General features: G+C 44.4%; 1 protein-coding gene across 1 annotated transcript in view; it reads right to left on the reverse strand.

Annotated features, from left to right (window-relative positions):
- Window positions 1-12,722, reverse strand: part of PTPN5 (protein tyrosine phosphatase, non-receptor type 5) — a 72,904-nt gene that overhangs the window by 50,352 nt on the left and 9,830 nt on the right. Inside the window, exons 4-5 of the mRNA XM_015412895.1 lie at window positions 5,150-5,388; window positions 3,028-3,217 (exon numbers count right to left, since the gene is read on the reverse strand). Coding sequence (XP_015268381.1) covers window positions 3,028-3,217; window positions 5,150-5,388 — 429 coding nt within the window. The remainder of the gene's footprint in view (window positions 1-3,027; window positions 3,218-5,149; window positions 5,389-12,722) is intronic.

The raw sequence follows: 12,722 nt of genomic DNA on the forward strand, positions 1-12,722 counted from the left end.
ACGCTGTTACCTTCCCACCGAAGTGGTCCCTATTTATCTACTTGCAATTTCTTGCTTTCGAACTGCTAGGTTGGCAGGAGCTGGAACTAGAGATGGGAGCTCACTCCATCATGCGGCACCTGGGTCTCGAACTGCTGAACTGCTGACCTTCCACAGCCTGCAGTTCAGCGTCTTGACCACTTGAGCCACCGCAGCTCCAGCAGGTAAATTGAACACTAGGGCAAGTAGTGAGAATTCCCATGAATAATTCTAAGCACTTGGATATGTATGGAATTACTGCATAGTTCCTGGGCTACAAGCCTTGGCCCAGTGAACTGAAATCTCTGCTGTCAAAGAAGAATCAAGAGGCAATCTGTCAAACCACAGGGCATCTTCTGTTTGTGCAACTCAGACACAAGGTTTAGGGTCATATTTACTCCTTCTGCTTTATTCATTTTATGTCCATGTGGGCAGTCTGCTAAAACAACCCCTATACACTACTACAATATTCAGGGATATGGGGGGGAGAAGATTAATTCATGCATGATACATCATTAATACAAATTTTATAAAACAAAGGCATGCTAAGGTATGCCTTACATAAAGGCATATCCCCTAGATGACCACACATGTGGTGGGTTTGGAAGACTGCAGGTGACGGCAGCTGCTGCCCAGCCAACCTATCCTAGCTCATTTTCCACAACTTCAGGGAGCGCTATGTGAGTGGTGCCCAAGTATGTGTAGTCAACTGATTTATAGTCAGGGCTCTTTTTGTACAAAAAGCCCAGCAGGAACTCATTAGCATAATAGGCCACACCCAACAACAGAAACTCATTAGCATATCCAGCCACACCCATGAGAGCATAGCTCATTAGCATATTAGGCTGCACCCCCATGTTACCAGAAGTATAGTCATCCACCCACACCCACCTTTTGCTTCTTATTCTGTTTACCTTGTTTGTTGTCAAAACCCAGGGCTTTTTTCGTAGCAGGAACTCCTTTGCATGTTAGGCCACACACCCCTAATTGTAGCCAATCCTAATGAGTTTCTGCTATTGGGTGTGGCCTATTATGCTAATGAGTTCCTGCTGGGCGTGGCCAATTTGGGAGCCAGCCGGAACTCCGTTCCTGTGCGTTCCTGCCCCAAAATAGCCCTGTTTATAGTACAATTCTAAGAACATTTTCCTGGGAGGAAAGCCCATTAAATAGATTTTAGTAGAATTCTGAGCAGACCCGCTTAGGACTCCTGTCCAAATCTAACAGTATGGTCTATCATATAATGGAACAAGTCATTCAAATGCTCTTGGAGGAGAACTGTTATTTTAAAAAAATGATATCTAGGCCTTTAAAGGAAAAGGATATAATCAGACAACTATAATACAGTCTTAAAGTGGATCATACTCTCCAGGGAATCTTCTCTGAACCTCCTTGTGACAGACAGGGCCAAGTCCGCCCCCTTTTTCATATCTGCGAATCTTCTTCGTACTCTGATTGTCTGGAGCAAAAGCCAGCAACAGCCAATCAGGACCCTCAGAACACTTGGAGGGGGGGGGGGGGATTCACTTCAGGTAGAAGTGGGCTGGTTAGTGTGGTGACCAACTATAGCAGACACTGGTCTATACGTCCCATACATACTCTTCCAGGGTTATTTGAAAGCTACTGGGCAGACAGAGATCTGTGGTTTATAAAGGCTCTAGTGAAGAATCGCAAAGGCTGGAAAACCTGAGGAAAAAGTGACAGCTTTGAAAGTCTAAAGTAGTCCGGCAGTTACTGGCGTTCTCTCCACTCTGACACAATATATTTATTTAATCTATAAAGAAAGTGTATCTCCATATTGCTATATCTCAATAAATTATATTTGTATTAAGATGGTGCTTGAACATCCATAGTTTACTACCCCCTCACTGTAAAACAAATCTTTTTCTTTTTGCATTAAATCTCTGTTTTCCTCCTTGGTATTAAGGGAGGAAAGGTTATAACCAGGCTTTATCAAGGCAAGGGAGAGGTTACCTCAGAGACACCATCACGATTTATCTCAGGGATGGCTATCATAAATACTGCCAAGCACTGTCAGGCCAGAAAAAACACATTTCTCTGGTCTCTTTCACCACTGTGCTGTGGTGTGGGCAGTAATTCTCAACTAATCCCAGTATCAAGACAGTTTATCATCACGAGGACAATGGTACTGGGCTGTGGAGGTTTTCTGGCCAAAAATATTGTAGCGCCTGCTCCTGCCACCCCAACTTGTCACACTCCTTTTAGCTCTCAAGTCATCTCAAGCCAGTTTGGTGTTGTGGTTAAGTGCGCGGACTCTAACCTGGGAGAACCGGGTTTGATTCCCTACTCTTCCACTTGCACCTGGCTGGATGACCTTGGGCAAGCCATAGTTCTGATAAGAGCTGTTCTTGAAAAAGAGCAGTTTCTGTCAGAGCTCTCTCTGCCCCACCTACTTCACAGGGTGTTTGTTGTGGGGAGGGGAAAGGAAAGGAGTTTGTAAGCCGCTCTGAGACTCCTTTGGGTAGTGAAGGGCGAGGTATAAATCCAATCTCTTCTTCTTTTTCTTCATCTCTTCAAGTTATTAAAACTTGATAGAAGATTCCACCAAATCAAACTGATTCTGAGCAACATGATTGTTTCATTGTTCTTGAGTGAGCTCAGACCCTCATTGTGAGATACGGGACGTGATAAGTGTTTCTGCTATCTGTCAGAACAGATTTACACCATTGTCAGGACCTTTGTTCCCTGATTTTTCCCACAGCAGCTTCCTGCATATGTTGACAGTACCAGCTGACTCATTCGTCACAAGCAGAAGATGCTTGTTTTGCACGCTGCCACAAGTGACTTCCCTACTGTGTGTGTCGGTGACTGTACAAATTGCTGGAAGGGTCTGCTAACTGGTAAGTACTCAGAAAATCCAATTGCCATGAGCAGGCACAGACCACTAATGCCACTTTTCATTCATGCAGGGTAAATGCTCAGCAAAACACAGTAGCCTAGACGGTGGTCAAGAAGTGAAGCGATGCTATAATTTTTTGTCAAAATACTCACAAAAAACTCTGTTTGAAGTGCAAAAGAATCTAACGCTTTTGTGTGCAGCTCCTCTGCAGTGAGAACATTGGATGCTGTCTGGAGGTATTCTCGCGCCGATTCTTCCCTTGGAGACATGATATAACCAAAACCTTGCTCAGAACAGCCTGGAGTACACATGTCCAGTGTGAGTGAAACATTGGAACCCCTCCTGCATAATACAGTGGGATACAGAAGCATTTATTAATTACTGGGAAATAGCCCAACATTTAATACATCCTGTTCTTTTTTACTTGAGGTAACGCGTACAAAAAAAAAAAATGGCAGCCTGAAATCCAGTCTGTCTAAAGTCTATATAACATAGAAATTTGATATGTTATGTCCCACTAGAGATGTGAAAGCCTGGGGAAAAACCGGAAAAATTTGGGGGGGAAACCTTTTCCCCCCGTTTTTTTCCTGAAGCCTTGTTTTTTTTCGAAAAATTGGAAAAAGAAAAGAAACAAATTGATTATGGAACGTTTTATTTTAACATGATGAACAAAACATTTTAAGACAAGGTGTTCAAATATTTTCCAAATCATTTCTAAAAAATATGTATGGTATCAGATTGATCTAATTTCTGTGCACTGAGGACAAGCAAGTTCTATGTTACAAACTGAACTCTTCAATGCAAGAACAAGATGCATTTCTTCCTTTAGGAGGTGCTATTGTCACAAGAAAAGAAAAAGGTCTCAGTTTTGTTTTTGCATGTGGGTGGGTATTCTGTTTGTAATAATTGTTTGGATACACTACATTTTTAATATGCTAGTTGTGATAATTTCATGCCAAGTAAAAATGTCCATAGTCATATTTTATGTTCGTAAAGTAACAGAATGACTTTCAATCTGGAAAAGAAAAAAGAAGTGCTAATGTAGCATTTTTTTCAATTTTCCCAAAAAGTTCTGTTTTTTTCCGGAAAAAACAGGGGTTTTTTGAGCTTCAAAATTTCCAGAAATTTTACATCTCTATGTCCCACTAATAATTTAAGTTATTTTTATAATTTAGGTTATTTTGCACAAAATACCTTCACAACTTATCAATACAAAAAACTACCATAAAAATCTAATCTGACTGAAAGCTGAAACTGTGTTATAATATCATACTCTGCACAGCTGCATCAGTCGTCAGCATTGTAACAGTCATTACTGTTTACCTAAGAACTTTGCTTGACTTTGCTAGAACCAAAAGATGGAGGTATCCAAGGTATCAGATTGAGGACCACTAAGTAGAATTTATTTCTAAAAAGCAAATAGGAATCTATCCAAAACAGGGTTCCTCGGGGGCAGTTAAAAGGATAACGCCTTGCCTCCCCCCCCCCCCGCAAGGCAGTGGCACAATGAAAAGCTCTGAACACCATCTAATTAAGTTGATTATTGTGATTTTATTGTATCATTAATGTTTTAATCTTAATTCAGCGTGATTATGGTTGTTTTATTTATTGCTGTACACAGCCCTGAGCCCTGTTTACAGGGAAAGGTGGCATAAAAATTGAATCTAATAAATAAATATTAAGCAGGGGAGGAGGCCTGATTTGGAAACTGAGACTGATTTCAACTGTATAAAACAACTGGATTGGGTACTAAATTTAACATCCTTAAAATACCCATCAGAATTAAAGGATAGTGAGCAGTGTTCCCTCTAAGCTGAGTTAGTGTGAGCTAGCTCACAGTTTTTTAGCCTCTGGCTCACACATTTCTGTCTTAGCTCAGGAAGGGATGGCTCCAGAGCAGACTAATTTATGCAGTAGCCAAATTGTTCGCTCACCACTTTAATGCCAGTAGCTCACAAAGTAGATTTTTTGCTCACAAGACTCCACAGCTTAGAGGGAACATTGATAGTGAGTATCATTAAAACAAATGAAAGGACTACAGAGACTATGGGCAGAAAGCACACAAAACCGATAACAAAAAAGACTGAAGCAGCTATCAATGTGGGTGGAGAAAACAGCAAAACCATCCAAGCATCAATCAATGTAATAACAGAATACATGAAAAAGTGAAATAATCTGGGAATAAAAATGACCCGAGTTCTTATCCAAGTTGGTTTCCCCAAACCTATACATTCCTGTTTGAAATTACTTGCATGTCTTGAACGACCATCCTACCTTTCTTGCAGTCCCACACATTTAACTGTCAGTGTTGCTGGATCGGTCTCTGCTTTCATGTCCATGACACAGTCAAAAACTGGTGTCTCTGGCACTGGGTCCAGATCAAGGAAGTCATCTTCATTTTTGTCCTCCGTCCATTCAGAGTAGGTAAATGAAGGCTGGCGGCTTACAGACTGTCTCCTGTCTTCTGGGAGAGGGAATGGGTCGTCTGGAGGAGTCTTCACAAGATACCAAACCTACAAGGAGATGCACAGCATTTAGAGCTGAAAATTGGTATGCTTTTTTGAAAGAGGTTTCGCCCTTTTGGTGATCAATGACTTCATTATACCTCTGCACAATAAAATAACTCTAAAGGGAACAGAAAAATGCTATGCAACCAACTCTTCCTTGTGACTGTCACAAGAGAATTGCCTATTATATGACTTTATTCAGGCAAGTGGCTTTATGGAACCTTCTAGGCTTAGCCACTAAACACAGTGGAGGCACTCGAAATGTTTTATAGAGGCCAAATGTGAATTCACTTGATTTTCGGTTTAGTGGTCAGCTGCACTGGGCTCACAAAAATCACATGTTGTAAATTTTATTGAAGCCAACTTACACCAAGACTGGAGACAGAGAATAGCATTTTTTCTTTTGCTTTTTTTCAAAAAAAATTATTTTATAACAGACAAACAACTATGTAGAATAGTTTTTTTCATGGAGTTGAAAGAGTTCTGCTCAACTCTCACCTCTGATAAATAGGTTACTGTATTGTTTCAAAACCACACAAAGCTTGCTTGATCAGATGTGAAAATGGGACAAAAGTAAATGTGCATGAATACTATGGAATATAAATGCTTTTCTTAAACCACTTTCAATGTTCTTTAAAATGTTTGTCTGTCTCCACTCCAGCATATGATGCCTGCTAAGTTACACTTAATTTTTATATATATACTTAATTTTTATGTATATATGCACACACAGAGAGTTTTCCAACCATGAGGTCCCTTTTGGTAAAAGCACCTTATTCTCACAGTAATATGAAAAGCAAATGGGGATATAAAAGCAAAAGGAAAGAGGCTCTTGTAAAAATGTACTTTTTGCGAACTTACTATTAGTATGAAAAGTTTCTTTAAAACTTATGACAACTAAAATAGTTTCTTAACAATTTTACCACATTCTGTTCCAAATAGATAATGGCCCCAGTCACACTGGGAGAAAAGGCGCGGCAAAAGTGTGGCTTTTTTGAGCCACATCAAAAGAGACAGATCCCCCCAGCTGCCGCGCAGTTCCTCCCCGGCATGATCAGATGTCGGGGGGAAGCCACGGATCGGAGAGCGAAGCGAGCCCGCTGCACATGCGTAGCTCAGCAGCACATGCTGCGGGAGAGACCGGCACGCCAGTGATCCCACGGCCGCCCCTGCTGCGGATTTTCCGGTATGTACTAGTGTTTTGAAGAGGTTTTTTAATCCGCATCTTCGGCCGGAAGAGACGGATCGGGGACGGGGATGCGCCGCTTCCCAGATGTTGCGGTGTGATCGTGCCCGCTTGATGCGCCCCCGATCCGTCCCTCTTGCGGATCAAAGCCTCCCATGTGACCGGGGCCAATTTACATTATAAAATGCCCTTGTGATAAGATTTGTGTTGGCCAAACTTTAAGGAACATGCATCTCTGAGCATGAAAGCACTAGTCACCATAAAAGAACAGGTGTCCCTTTACTACAGCATCTCATAGAACACAATTATGCCCCCACAGGGTTCATATTTGGTGCTATACATAAATCTGATCACTATAACAGTTGTAAGATAATTTTAAAAAGGAGCTGAGTGAGGCTGAAGACTTTGATCTTGGGTGAAATGAAAGCCTGGAGCTTATTGCTGGTTTGAGATTTTTAAAAGTGTCAAAACACCACTCTTTTTCTCCAACACTGTTGCTGTGGGAAGTGTCCAGACTATAATATTTCGCAGCTCAGTTATAAAATATTAATACATTTATGTTTTATAAAACCTTAATTGTGTCTTAATGTACAAACTACACCTGTTCTAAATTTGTGAAAGGATTTCCTAAGCCCGATATTATTTGCTTTGATATTTGCCTTTTGAAACTCTTATTTTCTACATAACTCAGTACTTTCTATCTTCTAAAAGTATGCTTTCTAATTAATACTCTTAAGATTTTTATTTATTCTTATATTTATTTCAGATACTTCTGATGAAGTGTATGCAAAATGCATAGGGGTCTCAGAATGAATAAATGAATTCTCCCACTACACTCATTGTTTCTTGGTTTTTTTTGCTCCTGATTTGTAGTCGACAACATCGTTGTTCAGAACTTGTTTGAATTTGTTACCTTTCCTGAGAATAAAATGTAGTGTACAACCAGGGGTCATTTCGTAGAAAAAGAGGTGCAGGAGCTCATTAGCATAACTCATTAGCATACCTTATTTGCATATGCCACACCCCTTGACATCACTGGAAGTGTGTCAGAAGGCAACACCCACCACTCAGGCTCCACTGGGCTGTTTTGGATTCCTAGCTTTGGGGGGGGGGAGAACGTGCAGATCTGTCCTCGCAGAGGAGGGAGAGCTTGTACCTGAATAAAACTTGGGTCTTAAAGGTGCTACTAACCGGGGGGCCGGGGGGGGGGGCTCTGCAGCTTACCTGGCTGCTTCTTGCTCTGACTGAGGGCTGCTGGGAGCAGGGGGTGGGGTTTGTTGCATGTGCCTGCCCCCTGGGCTCTTTACTGCCGGAGCTCCGTTCCGGTGCGCTCCTGCAGGAAATGACCCCTGTGTACAACAAGATAGCTTTCCTCCATGTGGCTATCTGAAAAGTTGTGTGTCCACATATGAAACAAGAAAGCTTGTATAGCAACATGGAGAGGATTAACTCAGTAATGCAGCCACCTGGCATTTTCACAGCTAGGGTTGCCAGGTCCTACCTGGCTGCTGGCAGAGGGCTTTAGGGGGGCGTTCCTGGAAGAGGAGGGGACATCCCTGGTGTGATGATGTCACACAGAACTGACCTCATCATGTTGGGGATGCCGCCCCTTGGAAGGTGCCAGCAGCACCTGCTTGCAAAACACCATTTAAAGGGAAGGTTTCCTTCAAATTGTATTTTACAAGCAGGCGGCACCATGCCTGAACTCAGGCGTGGGTGACCCCCACTTGCAAGTGGGGGCCGCCCGCACCTGAGCTCCAAGAGGCAACTTCGCTGCTTGGAGTTCAGGTGTGCAGCCAGCGGCCACCCCTCTCCCTCCCCTCCTGCAAGATTTTAAAAGCCCTATCGAGCTGATGGGGGGGCCACATGCTCCCACTGATCAGCTGGAGAGCCCTTTAAATCTTTCAGGAAGGGAGGGAGAAGGGACGCTGGGGGTCTTTGCTGGGGGTGGGGCTTCCCCCACTGGCCAGAGCCCGCAAAATTGGGGGATTCCCCTGCCCCCACCTGGGGACTGGCAAACCTATTCACAGTGCCGTAAGTTTGACACAGGGGTCATTTCCTGCAGGAGCACACAGGAGTGGAGCTCCAGCAGTAAAGAGCCCAGGGGGCGGGCACATGCAACAAGCCCCACCCCCTGCTCCCAGCAGCCCTCAGTCAGAGCAAGAAGCAGCCAGGTAAGTTGCAGAGCCCCCCCCCCCGGTCCAAAACAGTCCAGTGGCACCTTTAAGACCAAGTTTTATTCAGGTACAAGCTCTCCCTCCTCTGTGAGGGCAGATCTGCATGTCCCCCCCCCCAATAGCTAGCAATCCAAAACAGTCCAGTGGAGCCTGAGCGGTGGGTGTTGCCTTCTGACACACTTCCGGTGATGTCAGGGGGTGTGGCCTATGCAAATAAATTATGCTAATGAGTTATGCTAATGAGCTCCTGCACCTCCTTTTCTACGAAATGGTTTCACAGATGGTAAAAGTGTAGCCGGTAATGAGAGTTACAGAGGTGAAAGTCATGGAAAAACAAAGCAAGACAGATCTTGGTCTTTTACACAGCGTGACCACTCCCCTTGATCTAGGAAGAGGAGTCTTGCACAAGGCCTGAACTTCTAAAAAGAAGACTGGACAAAAAATATTTGGGACGTCATTCTCTCAAAAATTTAGTAGTACTGGAGAGGAAATGGTACTACATTACTCATAAATGGTGAGATCTTATTTGGGGTAAATTACATTCTAGACATCGCCGTTCAATAATTAAAGGGCAAGACTGAAAGGATTCAGATGCCAAACCATATAAGGAAAGGATCTACTAAGTTTAGCTCAGAGAAAAGATTTTAAACTGAGAGTTGTCATGGATTCAGAAGTCTTCTAGACAGGAAGAAGGCAGCAATTATTTATTCTATCTATGGAGGAGAGAACAAGAAACAACTGCTTTTAAACTGCAGTGAGGTAGAATGAAGTTAAAATAAAACTTCGTAACTCAAATGTAAGCCGTCCTGAGCCCGTTCGCGGGGAGGGCAGGGTAAAAATGCAATAAATAAATAAATAATAAAATAAATAAATGTGGCCCCGGTCACACGGGAGGTTTAGGCCCGGAAGAGGGACGGATTGGGGGTGCAGCAAACGGGTGCGATCAAACCGCAACATCTGGGAGGCGGCACGCACCCGTCCCCGATCCGTCCCTTCAGCCCAGTAACGCGGAGCAAAAAAGAACCTAGTAAAGAGAAGGACTTACCTGAAACGCCGCAGCAAGCGCAGCCGTCGGATCGCAGGAGCGCCCGTCTTCAGGAGCATTTGAGGCTCCCAGCCGAACTGCGCATGCGCACACATGCGCAGCCGGCTGCCTTGCGCTCCCTTCCGTGTCTTTCCCCCCGGCATCTGATCGTGCCGGGGAGCAACTGCGCAGCGGCTCACGGGATCACTCTGATCCCCCGCCGCGTGTCTCTTTTGGTGCGGCTTTAAAAAGCCGCACTTTGGCCGCATCAATTTCCCCCCATGTGGCAGGGGCCTGTAACAATCAAATAAACTAATTAAAGGGGCAAACACAACCTGCTTCTTTGAAGGCTTTTAAAGAACATTTAGAGAGGCCTCTGTCATGGATGGTTTAGAGATAGGATTTCATGTAAAAAGAGAAGCAAGGAGTTGGGACTAAATGATCAAATGGGTATCTATGAACCCAGGAGTCTTACGATTGTATATAATGCATTTCCAGGAAACTGTATTATATCTCATTTGGATTTAAGCTGCTAAGTATACACACCAGCTTAATTTAATACCCTGTGGGGATAAACTCAGGTCTGTTTTTAATTCATTGTTGAACATGCACCATTTAACAGCTTGCTACTGGGACTCTGCTGTTGAAAGTGGTATGCTACCTCTGACCTCTGGTAAAATGTGGATTTCAACGTCTCCCTATCTTCTAAGGGTATACTCAGGTCGGCAGTTTTTTACATGATCTGTTGAAGAAAACTGCACACGGGATTTGTTATGTATTGCACCTGAACTGCCCTTGCATAACAATGGATGGCTAGGATCCTAGAATGGACCAATAGGGAGACAGGGATCCTACAGTAAACCAATTGAGAAACAATAGAGTGTAAACAGCCTATCGTTGGGAGTGGGGTGTTTTTGGGTGTAACCAGGGGTCATTTAGTAGAAAAAGAGCTGCAGGAGCTCATTAGCATAACTCATTAGCATAACTTATTTGCATATGCCACAACCCCTGACATGACCAGACGTGTGTCAGAAGGCAACACCCACCGCTCAGGCTCCACTGGACTGTTTTGGATTGCTAGCTATTGGGAACGTGCAGATCTGTCCTCACAGAGGAGGGAGAGCTTGTACCTGAATAAAACTTGGTCTTAAAGGTGCCACTGGACTGTTTTGGGCTGGGGGTCTGGGGGGGGGTCTGCAACTAAACTGGCTGCTTCTTGCTCTGACTGAGGGCTGCTGGGAGCAGGGGGTTGGGCTTGTTGCATGTGCCCGCCCCCAGGGCTCTTTACTGCCGGAGCTCCGCTCCTGTGTGCTCCTGCAGGAAATGACCCCTGGGTGCAACCCTTTTCAGGCATAAATACCTGGCTTTGGCCAGGGATTGCAGTCTTCTTTCCTCTCGCTGAATCACAAATAAACTATGAGCTGATCACTTCTACGCGTCTGAACCCGGTATATTTCAGTATTGAAGGAATTCACACGGCATCACTTGATCTGTCACTGTTTCTCACTCTACTTCTCATCCTTCATTCAGGAAAATCACCTCCTTCGTAAAAGACTTTTACACTTAGCATGGCAAAGGTCTCAGGCATCACCCTTCCTGGCCATTGCTCTCCCTCTTCTACCTTCATTGTCAGACCTTTTGGGCTCTGAAAAGTGAATTTCTACCATGGTGCCTGTACACCCATTCAGCTAGATGCATGAATGTGGATTTCTTTCAGAAGTAGTTAAATTTTAACTGTTAGAATTCAGTATTCCACAGCACACATGTACAGATTAATGTCGAGACATCCAGTTAACTGTAACACGAGCAATTACTCAGTGCATGTTATAAAGAAAAATCAAGTATCCACGTGCGAACCCACGAGGACTTGTGGGAGGCATCTAATTTCTCCCTCCTCCATTTCCAATATTTACACTCCAATATGTTCACTATAGCCTCTCCCTTTCCCCTGCTTCCTTTTCTCCTATGGTTGCCAACCTCCAGGTGGGGCTTGGAGATTTCCTGGAATCACAACAGATCTCCCAACAACAGAGATCAGTTCCCCTTAGGGTTGGGAAATTCCTGGAGATTTGGGGGTGGAGCCTTGGGAGGATGAGGTTTGAGCTTGGAAGTGACCTCAGCAGGGCATAATACCATAAGCTCCACCCTTCAAAGCAGCCATTTTATCCGTGTGAACTGGTCTCTGTCATCTGGAGAGCAGTTGTAATTCCAGTCACTCCAGCCCTCACCTGGAGGTTAGCAACATTAGTTCCGCGGAGGAAATGAATGCTTTGGAGGGTGGAGTATATGGCATTCTATCTGTCTGAAGTCCCTCCCCGCTTCAATCCCCACCCCCCCAGGGTCCACCCCTCAAATCTCCAGGAATTTCCCATCCTGGAGTTGGCATCCCTATCTCCTTCCCGCCCAGTAGCCAACCTACCTTTGTCTGTCCCTCTGTCTTCAGCTTTCTGCCTCCTTTCCCCCTGCAGCTTCTACTGAGGTAAACTATGGTCTTTCTCCACAGTGGGGACTACAACAGTTTACATTATTCTCTCCTCCTTTCTATCCACACAACAACCCTGTGAGGTAGGTTAGGCTGAAACTATGTGACTGGTCCAAAATCACCCAGTCAGCTTCCACAGGAAGATGGGGATCTAAACCTGGGTCTTGCAAACCCTCCTCTGAAGCTCTGACCGTTATACTACACTGACTTTCATAGGGTGGGTGATGTTGAACAGTAGCAACCAGCCAGGCCTAGTTGAATCATGCAAGGCAGGTGGTATCAAGTCACCCAGAGGGTGCTGCTAGGCCCAGGTTTGCCAGCCTCCAGGTGGGACCTGGAGATCCCTCAGAATGACAACTGAACTCCATACAACAGAGATCTCTTCCCCTGGAGAAAACAGGTGGACTCTGTGCCATTATATCCAGCTGAGGCCTCTCTAGTCCCCAAACTCTGCACTCCTTGGACTTCACC

The sequence above is a fragment of the Gekko japonicus genome, unplaced genomic scaffold (genome assembly GCF_001447785.1).
Source record: "Gekko japonicus isolate JY-2015 unplaced genomic scaffold, Gekko_japonicus_V1.1 scaffold1453, whole genome shotgun sequence".
Taxonomy (NCBI): Eukaryota; Metazoa; Chordata; class Lepidosauria; order Squamata; family Gekkonidae; genus Gekko; species Gekko japonicus.